The sequence below is a fragment of the Corythoichthys intestinalis genome, chromosome 16, assembly GCF_030265065.1.
Source record: "Corythoichthys intestinalis isolate RoL2023-P3 chromosome 16, ASM3026506v1, whole genome shotgun sequence".
Classification (NCBI taxonomy): domain Eukaryota; kingdom Metazoa; phylum Chordata; class Actinopteri; order Syngnathiformes; family Syngnathidae; genus Corythoichthys; species Corythoichthys intestinalis.
Window position 1 is genome coordinate 1,685,406 of NC_080410.1, and position 22,842 is coordinate 1,708,247.

At 40.0% G+C, this 22,842-nt stretch overlaps 1 protein-coding gene across 3 annotated transcripts in view; it reads left to right on the forward strand.

The window, feature by feature from the left end:
* Positions 1–22,842, forward strand: part of LOC130932122 (potassium voltage-gated channel subfamily C member 1-like) — a 119,526-nt gene that overhangs the window by 47,094 nt on the left and 49,590 nt on the right. For all 3 annotated transcript variants that reach the window (XM_057861537.1, XM_057861535.1, XM_057861536.1), the window contains exons 2-4: positions 4,744–4,875; positions 8,957–9,818; positions 11,185–11,397. In XM_057861537.1, coding sequence (XP_057717520.1) covers positions 4,744–4,875; positions 8,957–9,818; positions 11,185–11,397 — 1,207 coding nt within the window. The remainder of the gene's footprint in view (positions 1–4,743; positions 4,876–8,956; positions 9,819–11,184; positions 11,398–22,842) is intronic.

The following is a 22,842-nucleotide window of genomic DNA, read 5'->3' on the forward strand; positions in this document are numbered from 1 at the left end:
ATACTGTATGTTAATGAGCTGTACCTTTTTTCCCTATAAATTTTAAAAAAAGAACCTGCAGGAGAGATCTGAAGAGAGAGAAAAAATTTCAGCTTTTTTGGAGTAGTTTGGTTTCACTTTCGTAGCTCTCAGTCCTCAGGAAAGGGTAGTCCATGTAAACCACCACCGGGCCTGATTGAGGAATTTGTCCCCCTATACCATATAAACGCGTACCTGTGTGTGTTTAAAAATTTGGAACACATTTGGAAATACTTTATTTGAAGGTTATTTTTTTTCTGTGTCACATTGAAGTATGGATAATTGTGGCTTGTATAATAGCTACTATCACAGGCCACAAGGGGGCTCAAATGGATTGCTCTTCTAGGCTTGAAAAAAATAAAAATAAAAAATGGTTTGCATCAGTGCTTCTCAATTATTTTTACGCAACCAGAAAAACTTACGTTTTGCCAACCCCCACCCAACTCTGCCGCCACTGTAAATGATATGTTTTGTCTATTAAATTATTATTATTACTATTATTATTATTATTATAGGTACACCTCCGCATAACATTGTGTCCTTTTTAATATCAAAGACAAATAATATAGCTCTAACTAACTTCCAATAAAGTATAACTTCATTAACATTGTTTTGTTTGTAACAGAAAGGACACAAAGTGCATCGATTTGCCTGAATTTAAACAAAAAAAGTCACATCCAAACTGTAAAAATATACTCAAGGTAAATTTATTGACCATTTGTTTCTGAAAAATGAAAATTGAATAAAATCAATCATTAAAAAATATATTCAAATTAGGGCCGTCAAACGATTAAAATTTTTAATTGAGTTAATTACAGCTTAAAAATTAATTAATCGTAATTAATCGCAATTAATTGCAATTCAAACCATTGATAAAATATGCAATATTTTTCTGTAAATTATATATATATTCTGTAAAATAAATTGTTGGAATGGAAAGATAAGACACAAGATGGATATATACATTCAACATATGGTACATAAGGACTGTAGTGGGCATTTCACTCTACTGTCATTCAAATCTGTCTATGCTGTCCTCACTCCGAAGCGTCTACTTTTTCCAAAGCTAGACAGCTAGTGAACGACGCCTTAATAATCAGACTTCTTCCTTTTTCATCTGATTCATTAATAAAATGGCCTCAAACCTCAAAGTACACAAGCATTGCATTAGCAACAATGTTAGCTTAGCACGCTATACAGGTTCACTAAACATAAACAAAAAGCGTCTCATACAAAAAATATAACATTTCGCTTACTAACATAATATGTACATTCTTTACAACAACCATACTTACGGACAAATTTTGTCAAGGATCGTATAAGCACAACATTACAACGTAGGCGTCAGCCAGAGACGCCGTGCAACCATATCGAACTGGCAAGAAAACAATAATCCATGTCGCAAAGCGACCACAAGAGTTCGCTGTTAGACAGCACAAAAAGCCTTGCTGTGAAACTTACCAAAAGGCAGAATACTGTCTGAGCGGGACATGTGCGTTAATTGCGTCAAATATTTTAACGTGATTAATTTAAAAAATTAATTACCACCCGTTAACGCGATAATTTTGACAGCCCTAATTCAAATTAATTAGCAACATTAACTCATGAGGACAATATGCTAAACAATTTGACCGAAAAAACAAAAATTAAAAGAACAAAAACGACAGTGTCATTGGACAGAGGGACAGTTTTTATTTTTGCTGCAGGCGGTATCAGCTGCTTTGCTATGGTGTGGGATTATTTTGCACAAGGCAACTTGGTATGCCACCTTATGTGATGCTAACAGCGCAAAGCGGAACGATTTTTAGCAATATCGTTTTTCGCTAAAGAAAAATCAAGCGGCTTATCAATGTGATTGGGGTCTAATGTCTTAGAGCAAGGCCCTTCGCTCCCGGCCGTTTTGTTGAATTTCGACGGATTTTGCAAGGCCCACAGAAAATTATGTTCCATTGGTATATAAACATGGAACCCACCAAAAGAAAGATTAGACTCTCTTCTTTCAGCAGGGAAAAAAACTAAGTTCATATCTTTTTCCATTCTTTAAAAATCAGCATTAGAAAATAGCTTAGTTTTAGCAATTTTCCAATTTCTGATGAAAAAACAGAAATTGAGGTGTTTGTGAAAGCATACATTTCAAACATAACTTTGACTGATACACAGCTTTTTTTTGCTTTAGTTACATGCCAAACATTTGAATAATGTTTCCTTTTACAACATATCATAAAGAATAAGACAAACAGAACTTTTGATAGCAAAGTAGCAATTTATTTACACATAACTAACTGAGAGATGACGCTGTTGTCGCCACGACAGCCGGGTAAACTTTTCCCTCATGTTTTCCCTCATACTGCCTGTCTCATAAAGATGTTTTTTTTTTTTTAATCTCTGCGGGGTCTGCTCGGCGAGCAGCACGGACTTAGCGGCATCTTCCACTGCACTGGTGGTCCTGGTCGTTCTGCTCGGTCGTCCAGCGCCTGGCATCCCGGGCGTCCTCTCGGTTGTTCTGCTCGCTCGTCCGCCGCCTGGCATCATTCCGCCGGCGCTCCGACCGTGCGGCCCGGCTGTTCGTTGCCGTTGAATAGGGTTGCAGGTCTTACCAAATGCGCTACTGCCCTCCAGTGGCCAGTTTTATTGCTTTAAAATGGATTTTCAGCTTTGTGCTTTGGAGCTCAGTTGAATCAAGACCCAGAGATGTCGTTAATGAAAACAAAAAAAAAAAACTTAAATTAAAAATAGAACATATTCATACGTTTTTGGAAGCAAATGAGTTAATTCGGCTTCCTGCTGTCCGCTGGAAAAAGTTTTAGACACAGTAAACAGATTGGTCTTTCCTCGTCTCCCACTGTATTTAAACAGATTGGTCTTTCCTCGTCTCCCACTGTATTAAAAGTCAAAGCCAAACGCTACATGCGCTTCGTCATATTTCCTCGTCTTATCTCATCATATCTACAGTGCTCTTAGCTGTGTGCTCTTGTTTGGTTAAAAAATATTGCGCACATTCTGAAAAAAGGGCGCGACACTGCTCCCCACTGAGTATATGTGCAATTACACTTAATTCTATTACAGCAAAAAAGTATGTTCCCCGAGGTCACATGCGCCACCCCCGGCATGGCTCTGCACCAGCCTTAGGGGGGCACTTCCCACTATTTGAGAAGTACTGGTTTACATGAGTTTGCTGTTTTTACAGCATTCAAATGATACTTTCTTCTAAAGTCGGATCTTTAAAAAGCCTTTGTTCTTAATGCCCAAAATCTGCATTTGTGTGGGGATTATAAACCAAACCATAGACAAAGTTCTTCTTTTTGGGAAATACCCTGCTATGTGTGGACAAAGACCCAGGTTGACAAGGTGGGAAGTTGCTAAGCACTATAAATGCATGCATGCTAAGTGTTGTAAATGTTATGTACATGTAAATTAATGAAACGGTTATGTACAAATCTCCAAATTCAAACCATGAATGGCATCCAATCCTTCATTTTTGAGAGATAAAAATCTGGCATATGTATAAATTATTGCTATTTAAACCTCCAGAATGACTGATTAATCTACTTGATTTCGAAGTATTTTTCTCTGAATTTAAGATTTTGTACAAGAAATATTTAATTTATTTAGGCGTGTGAATAGAGCAAAGACTCATAGGTACACCTCATGAAAGGCAACTGTGACTTTACATAGTTGGTGAATTTATGTTCTGCTTTATGTTTCTTAGCAAAAACATAAAACAGTGAGCCTGATTTGATCTGTCCTACTGAAGCCAAGTTAAACTTTTTTGTTGAATTTTGCAAACGGCAGAATAAATTTTAATCAAATATTCATATGTAATATAAAATTGAGCCGCAATCTTAGGGTCCAAAGAGCTGCATGTGACACCGGGTCGTGGGTTGCTGACCCTGGACCAGTTAGCAAACAACTATTTGATTATGATTATACATTATGTTTATTTCTTTATTATTTTCTTTTCTGATGACTGTTTTAACACGAGATTATCCGTCGAGATTCATTACAGCTTTTAGAGAGAAAACATCACTCAATTAAAGATGCACACATAAGAGCAAGCGTCCCACTGCAGCAAAAAAAAAAAAAAAAAGGGCAGAGAGAGCGAGCAAGAGAATGGATGCCAGGGGGCGGAAGAATGCTGCAGCCTAAATGAAATGGAATTACACACAAATGTAGTACTAATTAGAGATCCCAGAAATACATGATTAGCAAACATGGAACACTGTACATGGGTATACAGAGTGGTTGTTATATATAGAAAGAAGACTTATGTTTAATATTCTAACAACAATAAAGAGTGCTCTATATACCAAACAAAATGTTTGATTATCCCACAATTGTTTAGGTATTCAACTGTTTTCCTACATTGCTTATTCCTAAGAAAGTCAATGTTTCATATGTTAGAGTATGCTACTCATAGCCGTCATCGTGCAGAGTTTGCTGTAATAAATGTTTTTATTTATTTTGCATCACTGAGGGCATTTGCACCAACATCACTATCCACAGTGATATATAGTTGATACCCCCTAACGGCAGCTTTCTTTTATAACAGCTTAACGTGCATGGTGCAATGGCCCAGAAACACAGAACTCCTCCTGCATAATGAACACCTGAATTCAGTGTTAAGGCTTGAATGTACCAAAGTATCCTGTAGAAAGCTATTACTGATTATGGAGACATTTCAATTAGAAACATTAACTCCTTCTCTTTCTTCTCCCCCTTATTCAGTATGTGGCATTTGGATCACTCTTCTTCATCCTCCTCTCCATTTCAACATTCTGCCTGGAGACCCATGAAACCTTCTACACCATATACAACCTGACGGAGAACATCACCGTTAGTAATGTGACACATGAAGAGGTAATTGAATTACTGTCTTTGTTTATTTTTGATTAGTTGGTTACAACTTTTTTCATTGTGATCTTTTGGATCAAAAGTGTGTACAACAAGGTCCTCAAACTATGGCCCGCGGGCCAGATACGGCCCGAAGCAAACACCAAAGAGCGTTTAGATTTTTTTTTTTTTTCAATATTGTTATTTATTTCCTGGCTTTTTCTGTGAAGAACCCAGAGACGGTTATTTGGTTATTATCTATTTAATTAATAGTGATATTGTTATTTATTATTATATTACCGTATTGGCCCGAATATAAGACCGTAAGTATAAGACAGTTTAATGACAGTAAGTGTTTTTTGCATTGAAATAAGACTGAAAAAGTGGGGGTCATCTTATATTTGCGGTCTAGACATTATACGCATTCACAGCGCTAGATTGCGCCAGATATCATTGAAGCGATGTTCTGTCATGACAGATCTCAGCTACTCTCAAGTTTAACCAGTTTGCATTATTTCATTGCAATGTTTTTCCTTATTCAGATTTGTTTCAAGACTACAGTTACAGTTAGACTTCACTTTGATGGTTAATGCAGTTATTGCAATTTTGCTGTTTTATCACAATAGATTGGTTTATTTACATTTCAAAAACCAGACGCCATTCATTTACGAATGTGATTTGAATGAGGCAAAATAACATGCTTTTTCTCTCATAATCATATGTTTCAGATGTACTGTAATTATTTTCTGTATAAAAATTAATTTGGTGTTCAAAAAGTCTTTTTTCAAACTTGAGTCTTGAAAAAGAGGGGGTCGTCTTATAATCAGGGCCGTCTTATATTCGGGCCAATACGGTATATTATATTATATTATATTATATTATATTATATTATATTATATTATATTATATTATATTATATTATATTATAATTTTTATTTTATTTACTTTTGTTCCGTGAAGAATCCAGAAAGGGTTATTTGATTGTGGCTTTATGAAAAACAATACATTTTTACATTTAGGCACTCCTGCAATCGTCACACTTTTTCAATTACAAACTGACCCCGACCCCTCATCAAAGAAGGGAAAAGTTATATGGCCCGCACAGGAAAAAGTTTGGGGAACCTTGGTGTACAAGATTGAAATCCTACAAGCAGCGGTGTGGACCTGAGTCATAAGCAAAACAAGGATAATTCATATCGCGTGGTTGTGCTACATTATTTATCATACGGATCCATTGACCTTTGCTATGTTATTTAGCATGAGGATCCATTGCAAAGATGCGTGAATATATTTAGTCAGTAATTGAAATTAGAAGGGATGGAGCAATTAAACGTCTTTTTTAATTCTTTCACTGCCTTACCAAATTATAAATTTCTTTGCCAGTGTGCTTATACAATTAGAAAAGTATCCCTCTCTCACTTTGGTCATGGTGACATGAACTAACTTGGACCTCCAACCACGGGTCTTTTAATAGTCATTACTAAATGTTGGTAACATTAAAAACATCTTGCATGAAAATTAAAATTAAGATATACCTCCTTCAAAGGACTCGTCGCTTGCCACTTGAAGTTCTTTTCCTGCAGATTCACCAACCGTTAATACCTGTAATGAAGTAGATAATAGAACAAAATGCAAAGAAAAAAAAATTCATACCTTTCAAGTGAGGCAATGTCCTCTTTCATGAGATTGATGGTTCCTATCGCCTATTTCTATCTTCGTGACTCCAAAACACGATGAGACTTATGCTCTAATTTGCTACTAATGTAATGAACTGTCAGTGGGCATATAAAAACAAAACACGAAGAGCCTTGTGCTCATTTGGCTCATGCGTTGACCCGCTATAGCAACAATAACACCGTCGCACCTGTGCACGTCATCATACTCCGACACCCAAATTGATAGCGGAATCCCATTATGAAGGCATATGGGAAATATAATGACCAATAGGGCAGTAGAATTTTATGGCTCGACATTTAAAAGCAGGAAGTACACATGTCACTTTTACAATATTGTATAGTATTTTTGCCTCTCGTAACCTGAAATATAATAATAATAATAAAAACATTTTCCCCTTTTAAACGTGTCGTAACCTGAAAAAAAAAAAAAAATTACATTTGTCAACAAGTTTGTACGTAGAAGTACCACTATACTGACAATAGTTATAATGACTGAAGTTTCATTTCAGTTGAATTTTTTGTTTGTTTGTTTTTCAATTCAATCATTGTGCTTGACTCAGCTGTATTATGTTTAAACTAGGCATTATATAAAGATAATGCAATGACAGGTCAGTTTAAAAATGTATTATTACATCTCATGTTACCCATGTTATATAACGTGTATTTGACAAATGTCAGTGTTGTCACAGATTGCTTGAAAAAGTAATTTAATTATTGATTACACCTCAGAAAGTCGTTACTTTACTGATTACTTTATTATCAAAGTGTAGATTCCAAACCGTAAAAAGCCCAGCCCGACGCTCTCCCCGTTCGTCTCCCTCATGCACGCTGGACAGTGGCCCAAAAATACTCTCACGCTGCTCGTTCTGAGTTCGTTCATTTAATCCAACAAAAAACTACTCCACCGAGCGACATCCAAAACCGTAAACAAAAGAGCAATGATATCCAAAAACATAGAGAGTAAAGAGAGAGAGAGATTAATCCAGAGAGGGATTGAAAAAATGTTGGCTCTCTCTGGTTTATGACTCCTTCTGCCTCATCGCGACTCGTACACACAGCCACTCCCCCTATCTATCGTCAAACGTGACGTCACGAGCTCGTGCCACGAAATCAAATCAATAAATCACAATTTACATGAATAATTAACTACCTACACAAAGTAACTAAGTTACTTTAAAGTAATTAATTGATAACTTTTTAACCAATTTTTCTCCCTTTGCTGCCTCAACATAAGAATGACAACAGAAAAATGACTTTACGATCATTGAATTTAAAGGGGAAGATCAGAATTTTTCACATAAAACATAATCTCCGAGTTTGCGGGGCTTTATTTAGTTGATGTAATTGATTTCTACCACCAATGACTCGCGCTATCTTAGCCTTGAAACTAAAAAATAACTGGCAAACTGCATGGAATCTGTTGAAATCAACTCCACCAACTAATTAAACCCCCGTTAACTCGAAGATTGATCCTGATCTAAAAAATTCTGAATTTTGGTTTAGTTTTTAGGGGTTAGGATTAGCAACATAGCAGTGCCAATGTAAAACAACTCAAATTGACTGCACAATCATCAACAACACACATATGAATTGCACAGTGCAATTAACACAAAAGTGGGTGTGGGCGCGAATGCGCGCGCACAACCCGGAATACACCGTACACACACACGGTCAATTTGGTCACAAAACTAAGTACTTTACATTCAATCGGGCTTACAACACATCCCAAAGATGCTAAACGAACACGTCACCTCACGGCATAAATGTACAACACGAATATGATGTAAACAATGCTCGCTGCTTGGCGAGGATTGGCGAGAGCGATGTCAATGACTACTGTCCAGTGCAACTGCAAAGCTACGAAACGGCCGCGCATGTAGCGGCTCCAACCTATCGCTGGAACTCTCCAGAATGAAGGAAAAATACTCACGTTCATTCATGGAGGCACACAGATCAACATTCACTCCCACATCTCAACAGCTGGCTGCACTCAGCTCAAATGTGCAATTGCGGTCCCCACACCTTACACTTTAGCGCGTGTGACAAAACACAACAACAAAATAAAATAACAGCGAGCTGCCGCGACATACGACCGCTAACTCTGGCTTTCTTGCCCGTTCTCCTATTCTCCCTACTTGCTTCCCCATACGTTACAGCTTCTCAGTCAGAGCGTCTCTTAAAGGGGCTGCGCTAAGTTATGGACATTACAATATTTTTCATTATAAATACATTATGAGGCAATTACAAAATATTAACGCACAGACACTAATCAGATTACTGGTTTGGAAAAATGAACGCGTTAGATTGCTCGTTACTGAAAGAAAGTAATCAGATTACAATAAAACATTACTTAGTAACGCGTTAGTGACAACACTGACAAATGTTAATTTCGCATATTCACTAATAAAATTTGTGTTGCTCCCACTCTACAGACAGTGTTTGAAGTTGTCACAGATGGATGGCTGACATATGTTGAGGGTGTCTGCGTCATTTGGTTCACGATTGAGGTCCTGGCGCGTGTTATCTTCTGCCCTGACAAAACTGAGTTCTTCCGCAGCGCCCTGAACATCATAGATTTTGTGGCCATTGTGCCCTTTTACCTGGAGGTAGCGCTTAGCGGCCTATCCTCCAAAACAGCCAAAGATGTGCTCAGCTTCCTGCGTGTTGTGCGCTTTGTTCGGATTTTGCGCATATTCAAGCTCACTCGCCACTTTGTTGGTTTGCGAGTACTGGGCCACACCCTGAGGGCTAGCACCAACGAGTTCCTGCTGCTTATTATTTTTCTGGCGCTGGGTGTCCTCATCTTCGCTACCATGATTTACTACGCCGAGCGCATAGGTGCTGACCCAGATGATCCAACTGCTGGTGCCCACACAGACTTTAAGAACATTCCCATTGGTTTTTGGTGGGCAGTGGTGACCATGACAACACTGGGTTACGGAGATATGTTTCCAAAGACATGGTCGGGAATGTTGGTGGGCGCCCTCTGTGCCTTGGCTGGCGTGTTGACCATCGCAATGCCTGTTCCCGTCATCGTCAATAACTTCGGTATGTACTACTCCCTGGCCATGGCAAAGCAAAAGCTCCCGAAGAAGAGGAACAAGCATATACCCCGACCACCGCAACCTGGCAGTCCTAACTACTGCAAACCAGATGCTCTCGCCATGGCAACCGCCTCACCCCACAGGCTGATGGGCAATGTTCTAGGACCCGGCATGGTGGGATCAGCCAGCATGATGGGTGCTGGAGATTGTCCACTTGCACAGGAGGAAATCATTGACATCAACAGGGCAGGTATGTGATCCACAAAAAAGAGAAGCTCAAAGTGTGTCTGCCTGTGAATGTTTTGCGATGGTGGATGGGCTAAGCGACACCTGCTGCTCAGTTGGGAAAGAAACTAGAGTGCCAGAAGTCAAGTCTCCAAACACAAGCAGCAACATGAAAACACAAAAAAACAAAAAACCGAAATACAAATTTGGATGATTGTGAAAGTATGCAGTTCAACAAAAAAAAAAAACGGAATCAAAATTGAAAAATGCTACCAGTGGATGTTAATACAACAGGATCACAGATTCGCTCATTTCACCGTTAATCAAAAAGGGATTCAGCCTAAGATAGATCATCCAATCATCAAGCAGATAAGTAGCGCGTCCAGGCCAGCCGAGCCCCGCCCACAGCCCACAGCCCCCCAGAGACGCACAACGTCTGATGAGCAGGATAAACCCAGCCTTTAGCCAATAACTCGTGTCGCTGTAGTGGAACAATGCACTCTCATCTGTGGAGACAAACAGCTTCCACACTGTTTAGAGGACAGTAAAGCTGCGCGAATGAATTGAAAGCAAGCCGCATCGTAACCAGTGATGAGCTAATTCTGAACAAAAGTTGAGCGCGTGGTAGCTCATATTTTGTTAATGACATGTACAGACAACATTATACGTACATTTGAGCACTTATTTCTTGAAATTTTGGGGGAAGCCAAGCTTCTCTTGCAGTCTTAGAGCAATTGCCACTGGTGGGAACCAATCTGCGATCCAAGTTTTTCGAGTCAGCTTGTCGAGCCATTGTCTCACGAGTCAGTTCGAGTCGAGTCTTGAGTTATTGCCTCACAAGTGGAGTCGACTCTCGAGTCTCAAACCCTCCCAGCTCAAGCGAGTCAAGTCCGAGTCTGCGTCTTTTTTTCTTCTAGTCTGAGTCGAATTATCAAATTTGCGACTCAAGTCCGAGTCCCTGTGACTCGAGTCCAATTATGTGGGCCAAACTCTAGAAAAAGTTATTTTTGCAAAATACACTGCTACGTGTGGACATAGCCTAAGCCTTCATAGCCCTTTTAATGATCAGACAACATCCTCTTTATGATTCTGGAAGAATCTTTTCAGTACTGAGTCTATGGAAGACTTGTGAAAGCAGCAAGACCAACATACAAATTAGAGAGTGAAGTTGCTGCAATCAATGTCTGACAAAATAACTTCATGGAGGAAACTCAGACAGTTGTGATCTCATCAAACTCATGGAAGTAATTGTCAAACAAATACTATATTATAGCACTTACAGTCTGGAGACCATACTGCCAACTCTATTCAGTGTGATCTGTTTCCCATATCTACTAAATGTTAATATTTCTTTTCTCTCTTCTTCTACCACATTATTTCGTTCCTCCCAGATTCCAAGCAAAATGGTGATGCTGCTGCTAATGCAGCAGCACTGGCCAATGAAGACTGTCCCACAATTGACCAGGTCTTGGGGGATGAGCGCAGCCCGGCCATCAGAGGCCACGGTTCCACCACGAGCCGTGAACGCTACCCGCATGATCGGGCCTGCTTCCTTCTGAGTGCTGGGGAATTCCAACGTACAACAGATGGCAACGTTCGAAAAGGTAGGATCTGCAAATAGCTTTAGGAAAACCAGGAGCTTGACAGAACTTGATATTCCTGCACAGGGCTCTATTTCCTTGACTGCCGTAAATTTGCGCGGGTGCAGATCATAATTTCTTGGACAAGCATACTCCTGCAGATCTGTGCCAGTATGGCAGTGTTTACAGCTGAATTTGCTGCCAATAAAAGTAACTCCTCTCATTACCTTTAAATGTAGCACACTCAGTCTCGCATCGAGGCATCTCTGTGGGGAAGGGGACGATGCTTAATTGCAGTAATCCAAGTGTGAGTGGAGCAGTTTCACTCTAGTCGTAGAATGCAGCAAGAGATTTAAGTGGGATAAATATGTCAGGGGATCTTAAAATTCTTCTGCCTGTGCCCCAATCCAATTAATCAAAATTGCATTACACCAGCTACAGCGGTATTTAGATGTGGTCTAAGCAGGAAGCACGTTTTTTCTGCCACCAAATTGTCGCTCTCCAAGGACACACCCTAATTGCGTCGGAATGCCCATCTTGATGTAGGCCAATATAGTGAATTGGCAAACGCGTGTCTCTAGCTTTGCATTTATCGAGGAAATTAGGATACACCAGCATTCATGTTCTGTAGCAGATGCGCCATTTCCCAAAATTCTGCTCTTAGTATTGACTTCCATATACTGACAATCATTGTTAATAACGGCGTTAGAGTATTACGGCATTATTTTTTCCAGTAGTGAGTAATCAAATAACTATTTTTCCCATCTTTGCCAGTACCGTTACCGTTACTGAGGATGTGAAGGGGCACGTTAGCGGCGTTACTACAATTTGGTTGAATGAACTGCTTGTTGTCTGATTTTGTTACAGCTGTTGGGAGGTAGCAGAGCGGAAGTGAGGAGGAGGGAAATCGCCGTTGCAAATGCGATGCCACACGGCTGGGAGCGTTAGCATAGCATTCGCCTTCCCATTAGCATCAGCATTTAGCGTGGCGAGCGTCATCTTAAACTCTCAGGCAACGCTTTTTTGCATACAGTTCGTGGTGTCCAAGTGAGGACAATTAATTGAAAATAATGTTCTGTTTTCTTGTTGAGTATGCATTATCATCACCAAGTTGGTGTTGTCCTTGTAGATGCTACAATATAATAAATATATAAAATATATATAAATATATATACTATTACTACCAAATATAGTCACTTGCCCTCAATATTTCTTGAATGACATATCCATGAATCTTGTATGTTTTTTAATCAAAACAACTAGAGCAAAGACAGGAGATATTCAGAGCCTCTCCTGCATATTGAAAAATATATCTCTATATATTTGGGGTGTGACGATACACACAAGTGCGGGTTCAGTACAACAGGAGAAACAAAAAGGCTTTTTTTCTCAAAGCATTTGAAAGTTAGTATACCATTACATTCTAATATAGGTGAAATTTTAAAAAATGTAAAAACTGTGACCTATAGGTTTTTTTGGAATGAAAAAAAAAATCAGTTCAATTCAATCAGTTAAGATAAAGATTTAATGTGAAAAATGTTATAGAATGTTAATGTGAAAGATGTTACAGAATGTAACGCGATAACGTGTAGAACATGAAAAGTAAAGTCAGTTACGTTGCTGAGTGACTAATTACTCTTACAATGAGGTAACTGAGTTCCTTACTCAATTACTTTTTGGAGAAGTAATTTGTACCTGTAACTAATTACTTTTTAAAATAAGATTAACAACACTGCTCACATATAAGTTTTATAGCTTTCAACAAAAAAATAGATATTATCTCCTAAACAAAAACACATAGATATAGTGTGGTCCATAATAGGAATAATAATAATAATAATAATCATAATATTCATAGTTGTAATTATATTACAAAAAGTGGAAGGGTGGCAGCGAGTGAACATTCATCAATTCATAAAAGTACCCAAAAATCGTCATCAAAGATGGTCACATCCATACACACATTATCTCCATGCATCTATACAGTACTTCACAGACAGTTTGTAGTAGTAGTTCAAAATAATGGATCGGCATACATAGGGATGGGAATCGAAATCTGATTCCAATTCAGAACCGGTTCGAGTGTTTCGAGGCCTCGACATCACAATGAAAAAGCCTTAACGATCCCTTTAACGATCCCTAAAGACGCATATTGCGTGTCTTGTTGTCCAGACGCATCAAACTAGCATGGCGCCAAGAACCACTCACTCCAAAGTTTGGCTACACTTCACCAGGAAAAAGGGTGAAAATGAAAGGTTACGATAGTTTAGCACGAGCGTTGCCGCCGTAAACATAACAATGACGTAGGTTCGAACGCTCGAAAGTGTGTCTTCACTTCACGAGGAAAAATTACAACAAAGCGACTTGCAGTCATTGCGAGATGGAAATAACTGCATCGGGAGGGAATAGACTGCACTGTCCTCACTGAGACGCTAAGGTTCAGTCCTGGCTATACAGCTAGCTAAACTCCCAAATGACGATGCAGAAGACGTTGGTATAATTTGCTGACTTTATTCAACCATCACTTGAAACTAAAAATACAAATGAAACAAATCAATTTCGTCCCCAATAACAAACAGGTTCACGTCAACGTAAATCAGCGATGATTAGCTGCTAACACAGTCATAACAAACAGTTAGCATGCGTTCGCTAGCATTAGCACATCTTTAAACCACTACACAACTGGATTTAAGTGTCCGATCGCGAGTGGAAACACACAACAACAACACAGAAGATGATACATACAGGCGTTGGCTCTGTGGATATTTTACAAACATTAACAAAGAACGTAGGCTCGTGGCAGTGTTTCCCTTTCTCACTAACTCGCTCACTGGCTTGGATGCGGCATTTCTTCTTCTTCGCGCTCTTCTTCGCGTGAGGAAGCGCAAGGGCGCCACCACTTGAGCGTGAAAGCGCCATAAAAACTAAAAGGCATGCATTTCAATATACTGGTAAATAAAAACAGGGGTCCCCAAAATACGGCCCGCGGCTCCATATTTGGTCCGGCCCCCTGAACAATTCCAGAGAGCATTTTGAATTTTTTTTGTTTTTTTCTCCCTCAGTAGTGTTATTTATTTCCTGGCCTTTTTCAGTGAATAACTCAGAGAGGGTTATTTGGTTATTATCTATTTAATTAATAGTGCTATTATTATTATTATATTATATTATTATTTTTATTTTATTTACTTTTGTTCCGTGAAGAATCCACAGAGGGTTATTTGATTGTGGCTTTCTGAAAAACAATAGTTTTTTTACATTTCGCACTCCTGCAATCGTCACACTTTTTCTGTTACAAACTGACCCCGGCCTCTCATCAGAGAAGGGAAAAGTTATTTGGCCCTCACAGGAAAAAGTTTGGGGACATTGCCAAAGGCAGAACAACAGCCTATATACCAAAATATACCAATATTTTTTATTTCTATTAGAAAAATGTTTCAGTAAAATGTTACACATTCTTGTGCATTTCCCACTTATTGCCACAGTTAACATTGAGGCTTTGGGCCTCTTTTGACCTCGTTGTGAGTTTGTAAGGTTGTGACTTCTGATTAAACAAACTTGATGCCAATCAAAATGTTTGTTCTTCTTTTTCCCGAAATTAGAATCAATAAGAGAATCGATAAAGAATCGAATCGTTAAGCATTATCAGTAATGGAATCGGAATCGTAAAAATCGTATCAATTCCCATCCCTAGGCATACATGACATTAACACATCTTGTGGCCTCAGAGAATTACTGATGTACTGTATGTTGACATATCCTTCATATCCACAGCGTATACAGGATAGCCTAGTACATTTTTTGAACAGGGATGGTCATAATTTCATAGGTGATTTGGGTATGAAAAACCTTTTCATCAGTGAATTACAAATAGAATATTGAATGCAATAGGGATGTCCCGCTCCAATCATTTTCAGAGGATTGGAATCAGGTGAAAAGGATTGGGTTTTAAATTTATAAAATATATTTATATTTTTCGGTTGAAGCACCACAGCATCTCACATTCCCTCCTACTAAGCAGTGCGGCCAAACTGTCTAGCTTGCGTTTGGTACTTAAAGTTAACGTTGATTGACAGGTTGTAACTTTGATCTCGCCAGAGAAGCTTGGTAGCTCTACGATTAAAGGCACAGATGTGTCAATCATCGTTAAGCTTACATACCTTAAGTGTGCTGTGGCAACTCATTGTGTAAGTGAGAGGTTGTTCTCTGCCACGTGAGCGTCAAAGTGTGAGTGGCATTCTTCTCCGTTATTCTGGTTTTTAAAAAAATCACATTATGAAAGTGGCGCGGTGGGACAGTAACATGTTTGGAACCTTTGTTCAAAAAAAAAAAAAAAAGAAATTATTTCCGGTATCGGATCGAGACTCAGTATCGGCAGATTCTCAAAATCAGGTGACTCAGGAGCAAAAATATGCGCTCAGGACATCCCTACTTTTTAATACTTCAGACATGTAAGCACAAACACTGTCTATATATTTGGCAAATGGTTCACTCACCGAAATAGGATTGCGTTTCTTTGTAAAATTTTACTGTATGTTCAATTACAGAAAAGCCTTATAAACATTAAGCCAGGGTAATAAATACTCCTTGGCTCAGTGAGATGTGTGAGAGCAAATCAAGACAATAAAATAGAGGCTCACAAATATGTTGTCATTATTATACATGCCAAAATATGTTTCTATTTTTAGGTCTTTACAGTCCTCTTACAATTGCATTTCAATTAAGTTTTTTCAGTCCACTTCCAGGAACCTCGGTGCATCTAAAACTATTTGCTATTCTAAACTCACTATTCATGCAAGGTGAGGTGTACTTCCTCAATGCTGGATTGAACACCATCCCGTCTTCACGTCTTCACTGACAGCACGCACATAATACAGTAGGCTATATGTAATCAAAATCTTCAGGTCAACGATCAGTCCAATTGTGGTGAAGACCTTCAGCCTGTGTGGTAATGCCATGGATGTGAGTTCAAGCTTCAGTTCATTTTTGAGGTAGACACTGAACACAAATGAATATTCTAGCAAATATTTTGAACAAAAATACAAAAACATATACGCAACAAACTAATTTGAACAAATTTAAACTTTAATACAAAAAGATCAAATCAGTCAACCTGCAAAGTGTAAAACGACAGATTAAAAGACTCATTTGTCATCATCTGCGCTTTGCCAAATTGTTGTATAGACCCTACCCACCGACGTCACAAAACCACGTGCTCGCTGTATGGTTCCGCCCACTTGTCCGTCATTTTGTCTCTGTATTAGCATTGGTTTCAATTGATCGAGGAATTTAAAATGCATTTCATGGAAGACCCGGTGCTTTCTGATGCCGTAAACTCACTGGATGTGTTGCATAAAAGGCGTTATGTGGAAAAGCTTCGTTCTATACAGTCGCCAGATCCATATTTGATGCCCAAATCGATGTTTTTCGACCAACTGTCTTCGCCCTGTCTGCCTGACATCTGCTACGCTATTTACAATTATCTTGTCCACACAAAATCAGCCTATTCTCACGAAAATTTGAAAAACTTCAAGAGCTCGGAGGCTTATAAATACTTCGTTGCTGGTTGGGTGAAACAGGTCCTTGTCCACGAAAATTCGGCAGGAATCTATCTTGTGCTTGGAAAGGTGAGTTACGAAATGTTCAATTCAAAATCTTTTGTTATTGCTAACATCCACTGTCAAGTCTAATGTATTTCATGTCGTTTGTCAATGGAGTTAAGGCTTTTAATGTTTATATAGTTTAGCGATAGCACTCTCACTACATACATACGTGTATGTTGTCGGCGATTAGCCTAGCAATGATCTTAATTGTGGTTATTTGTCAGCCCAAAACCCTCTACGTATATCTTAAATGCATCTTACCGGATATAAAATGACTACTACATAGTCTGTGGTGATTTTTTGGTGCCCAGTTTTCACGTCAAATTGCAGCCGTCCATTTCGCTCTCCTCTTTGGATCCCTCGGAATACGGTAAAACTTCAAGTCTCTCCTTCCATCTTCTCTGTTAGTGCAACCAACAGCCACACACGCCTTCACCATTTTGATTATTAATGTTAAGGAGCAGAAAAACACGCCGTAAATAGGAGGAATGTACGTAGCCGTAACAGGTTAACACTATGTTTTGACGGACAATTGGGCGGTACCATTCAGGAGAGCAGAGTTGTGACGTCACGTGGGTAGGGTCTATATAGTCAAATCGTCGATTTTTTTAATGGTTTCACAGGCACTTTTAAGGCGACAATAAAAAATTTTATTTCCAGTTTATTGATATTTTATTTGCTTTGCTATGTGCAATTGCGATTTGTTATTCCATGTTTTGGACACTCGCAATTGCATGTTTAAAACACTCGGGTGAATAGAGGGGCGGAGCTGTCAACTGATCACCACCTGGTGGTGTGTTTGCTCAGATGGCGGGGGAAGATACTGGCTAGACCTGGCAGGCCTAAACGTTTTGTGAGGGTCTGCTGGGAACGTCTGGCAGAATCCTCTGTCAGAAAGAGCTTCTCCCTTGTCTCGGGGGATGTGGGGGACATCGAGTCCAAGTGGGCCATGTTCCGCACCTCCATTGTTGAGGCTGCCAATCAGAGCTGTGAGCGTAAGATGGTTGGTGCCTGTCGTGGCGACAAACCCCAAACCCGCTAGTGGACACCAGCGGTAGGAGATGCCGTCAAGCTGAAGAACAAGGCCTACCAGGCCTTTTTGGCCGGTGGGACTCCGGAGGCAGCTGACAGGCACCGGCTGGCGGACTGCAGCTTTGGCATTCGCCTAGGTAAAAAATCGGACATGGAAGGTTTGAGTTTGGTGAAGCCATGGAAAACGACTTCCGGACGGCTTCAAGGAAATTCTGGTCCACCATCCGGCATCTGAGGAGAGGAAAGCAGTGCACCATTAACACTGATTATAGTGGAGATGGGGTACTGCTGACCTCGACTCGAGACGTTGGCAGTCGGTGGGGTGAATACTTGTGAAGACCTCCTAAATTCCACCGGCACACCTTCCTTTGAGGAAGTCTGGGGACTCCGAGCTGGGCTCTCCTATCTCTAGGGTCGAAATCACTGAGGTAGTTGGAAAGCTCATTGGTAGCAAGGCCTCTGGATTAGATGAGCTCCGCCCGGAGTTCCTAAAGGCTCTGGATGTTGTGGGGCTGTCGTGGCTGACACGCCTCTACAACATTACATGGACATCGGGGACAGTGCCTCTGGATTGGCAGACTGGGGTGGTGGTCCCCCTTTTTAAGAAGGGGGACCAGAGGATGTGTTCCAATTATAGAGGGATCACACTCCTCAGCCTACCTGGTAAAGTCTGTTCAGGGTTGCTGGAGAGGAGGGTCAGTCGGGAAGTCGAATCTCGGATTTAGGAGGAGCAGTGTGGTTTTCGTCCCGGCCGAAAAGGGTGGTGTGCCCTCTCCGGGTCGGGGATGAGATTCTGCCCCAAGTGGAGGAGTTCAAGTATATTGGGGTCTTGTTCTCAAGTGAGGGTAGGAGGGAGCGGGAGATTGACAGGCAGATGGGTGCAGCGTCTGCAGTAATGCGGACTCTGCACAGGTCCGTCGTGGTGAAGGCGGAGCTGAGCCGAAATGCGAAGCTCATGATTTACCTGTCGATCTACGTCCCTACCCTCATCTATGGTCATGAGCTGTGGTTCGTGACCGAAAGGACAAGATCGCGGATACAAGCGGCCGAAATGAGTTTCCTCCGCAGGGTATCCAGGCTCTCCCTTAGAGATAGGGTGGGAAGCTCGGTCATCCAGGAGGGATTCGGTGTCGAGCCGCTACTCCTCTGTGTTGAGAGGAGCCATTTGAGGTGGCTGTGGCATCTGCTTAGAATGCCTCCTGGACACCTGCCTGGAGAGGTGTTCCGGGCATGTCCCACCGGCGGGAGGACCCGAGGATGACCCAGGACACACTTGAGAGACTACGTCTCTCGTTTGGCCTGAGAACGCCTTGGGATCCTGCCGGAGGAGCTGGTTGAAGTGGCTGGGGAGAGGGAAGTCTGGGCTTTACTGCTAAAGCTGCTGCCATCGTGACCCGACCCCGGATTAAGCGGCAGATAATTGATGGATGGATGGATGGATGGATGGATGGATGGATGGATGGATGGATGGATGGATGGATGGATGGATGGATGGATGGATGGATGGATGGATAGTACAACACCAACTTGGTGATGATAATGTACACTCAGCAGGAAAGCCATACATTATTTTCAATGAATTGTAACGACCTGGACGCCACGAACTGTATGTAAAAAAAAAAAGTTGCACGAGAGTTTAAGATGACGCTCGCCACGCTAAATGATAATGCTAATGAGAACGCGAAAGTCATGCTAAAGCTCCGGGCCACCTAGCCAAATATCATCGTGTTTGTAATGGCGTCACGACCCCCTTCCCTCCTCCCACCTCCCGCTCTGCACTTTCCAGGGCAGACATGCAGGCAGGCAGGCGAATATGTCCCAAAATCATTCAACCAAATTGTAGTAACGCGCCCCTTTACATCCTCAGTAAAGGTAACAGCATTGCAAAGATGGGAAAAGTAATTCATTAGATTACTCACTACTGAAAAAAATAACGCCGTTAGAAACGCCGTTATACTCATAACATGACGAAACGACACACAGCCATTAATACATACACGAATGGAACATACAGTAGATTCTCTTGATGCAAGCACACACCCTCTACGACCAAGCTCGTAACGTCAACATGCTCATATCAAGAATGTGTTATCTCCGTAAGAAATAACTGCATTCGACTTAATGCATGCAACACTTCCCAGGACCCTCCATGTTACCCCTAAATCAACATTCAAGGCTTCATCAAAGTCCAACAATTCTGTCGAAATACTATGTTCTTTCAAAGTGTGAAAAGCTGGACACCCTTCTTTGCATCCAAATATACATATGACGGAAAACACTCAGGTGACTTGAAGTTCCGCTCTGAGACTCCCAATTTGGCCAAATTTCAAAATTGGACTATATGCATGTGTGATACATCATTGGAAAGCTTAAAATCTCAATTTTTAGGGGGAAGAAAATTTTTGAACAGGAGGGTATTTAAAATACACAGCAAAATCCTAACTGGAGGTGAGAGCACATGAGAGCAGAATTAAAGATGCCATGATTTTAACCAGATTTTATCGCGTACTTCCCTCTTTTCGATCAAAAAACGGCATGTAGCATGTATCACCGAGTGTCATGACACAGCTGTGAATGGTCACAGCCGGGTTTTTGGGGGATTTTATGGGTGAAACATGGTAAGATAACAAGGGTTGCGATGCAGAAATCACATCAAGGAGTGGTCGAGATTTTCCTTTCCATATATATACACTTTAAAACAATTTTTTTTCAATTTTTCTTTGTTTGGATCGATTATTTATCATCTAACATATCGGGGGAAATGCGACAGTAACAAAAAATACAATTAAACGATAGTGATGAGGTTGATATTCGTGACTTATTTACAGACACCATTTTTTTTTTCATTGTAACGTAATTTGTTAAAAAGTTTAAAATATGCGAGTGACAAATTTTTTTAAAGTGGGTTTTTTTAAACGAAATATTAGACATTGATTAATGCTTCTAAGCTATAAATGACAGACATTTTGAATAATCAATACGATTACTTACCTTCTTTTTATGGCTAGGTTGGAACAAAAGCGGTTGTGCGACATCTGTAAACGAGGGTTTCCAGGGTAAAACGGGCAAATTAAAAATAGTTCGGGGGCTAAATACGCCATGAATCTGCTATGGCAGCATATAGACATATTGTTCTATCAAACACAACAGTTCTTTTGGCTTAAAATACAGCAGTTTATTTTAAAGAGGGGTGCAGAGCAGAAACAGCTTTTTCAGCCTTGTCTGTGTTTTCCACCATATACACTGACATTTTAAAAGTCACTGATCGAAAAAGCAGCTGTGTGCACTGTACTCTAACTTAGGAGTCTGTACATGTGCTAAGGGTTAGCTGAGGTGTCACATGTACTGCTACATATCTGTCGGGGGAGGGAATCTGTGCTTCCATGGGAGTGGCTGAACAGTACACACATCACAGCAGAGGAAATACTATACATTAAAGGCGGTGCTACGAAGGACCGAGTATTTCAGCAGCTCCTGTTAAATGATGAAGTTCATTGCTCCAAAAACTGACTACTGTATTACTTCAAACAGCTCCAAACTAGGTAACATTACAGATTACCTTTACCCCCCCCAAAAAAACAACAATGTAATTATTCATGATTTGCACTGTTATGCAGTGAAAAAAATACTTCTGAGGAATAGTTATAGAAAAATTTTGCATTTTGTCCATTTTTGTCCACTTCACTGTTTATGGCGATAGTATTCATTCCTCATTCATGTCAATCATCTCATTAAAGTTCAATTATTTGATGCAATTTTTCTATGTATTTTTGTAAGGAAAATATGCAAACCTGTGAAATTTCTTCTAAGCAATACATTGCTAGTTCACCTAATTTCAGGTAGCTCTAATTTCCTTATAGGGATATACAAAATGGAAGTTAAAATTAAATATCTTTTATTAAGGGTCAAATACTATACAAACGCATACTGTAGCTACTTAAATGAGATGCATAAATGTACGGTACATGAAGGCGTGCTTTTTCACAACACTGTACAAGATTCAGGTTTGTTATCTAGCTAAAGTGATCTTACAGTATCTAAGAAATGCTAGCTTAATTAAGGTCATGGAGTCAGGGTGGGGATTGCGGGTTTAGCGTTTTAAGGTTCATGACTGCATGTTGTTGCAATACTGTTCAACTTACTAGGTTGTGACAAGCTACATGTTGTTACTGTATGAATTAGTATGTTGGTTGTTTGGTTGTTGTTACATGATCCATCTGTCTCTTTTTTAGCCAGTTTTTTTTCTCTCCCTTTCTACTCGTATGTTGGTTCATCTATGTATGTGCCTGTTCCTTTTTCCAGAGTCTTCCCCTCATCGTGATCCACCCCCTCCTCCAACCATGTCTCCTTTCACTCTGGCACATAAAGATAGATGACGCCATTTAAGGACAGTTGTCTAACATGTATACATTAACGAAACATATTATTGTCTTTGATACAAATTCTGTCATTTATAATACTATAATGTTTTTTGTTAAATTCTTTTAAGCTAAGATTCAAACAAGGGTGCTATCAGTATCATTGTGGGTAATACTACTACTACTAAAAGGGGAAAGGGGGGGATAAAGTATGATAAGTGCCAGAGTGAAAGTGGTGACCAGTTGGCACATTGTTGTGCCTGGCCAGTGTGAGCTCTCAGTTGATTGGTCTTCTCTTCTTGTTGTCTCTTCTGGAACTGAGCCCAGAACAGCGTTTATATCACAGTCTTCTGAGAGCACTCTCATTTTACAGAGGACTTCGGTCCGAAATTTCATTACAGACTGAATTTTACTGGGTAAATCTTTGATTTATACAAAAACAAAAACATTACAATTTACTATACTATTGATTGATGTCA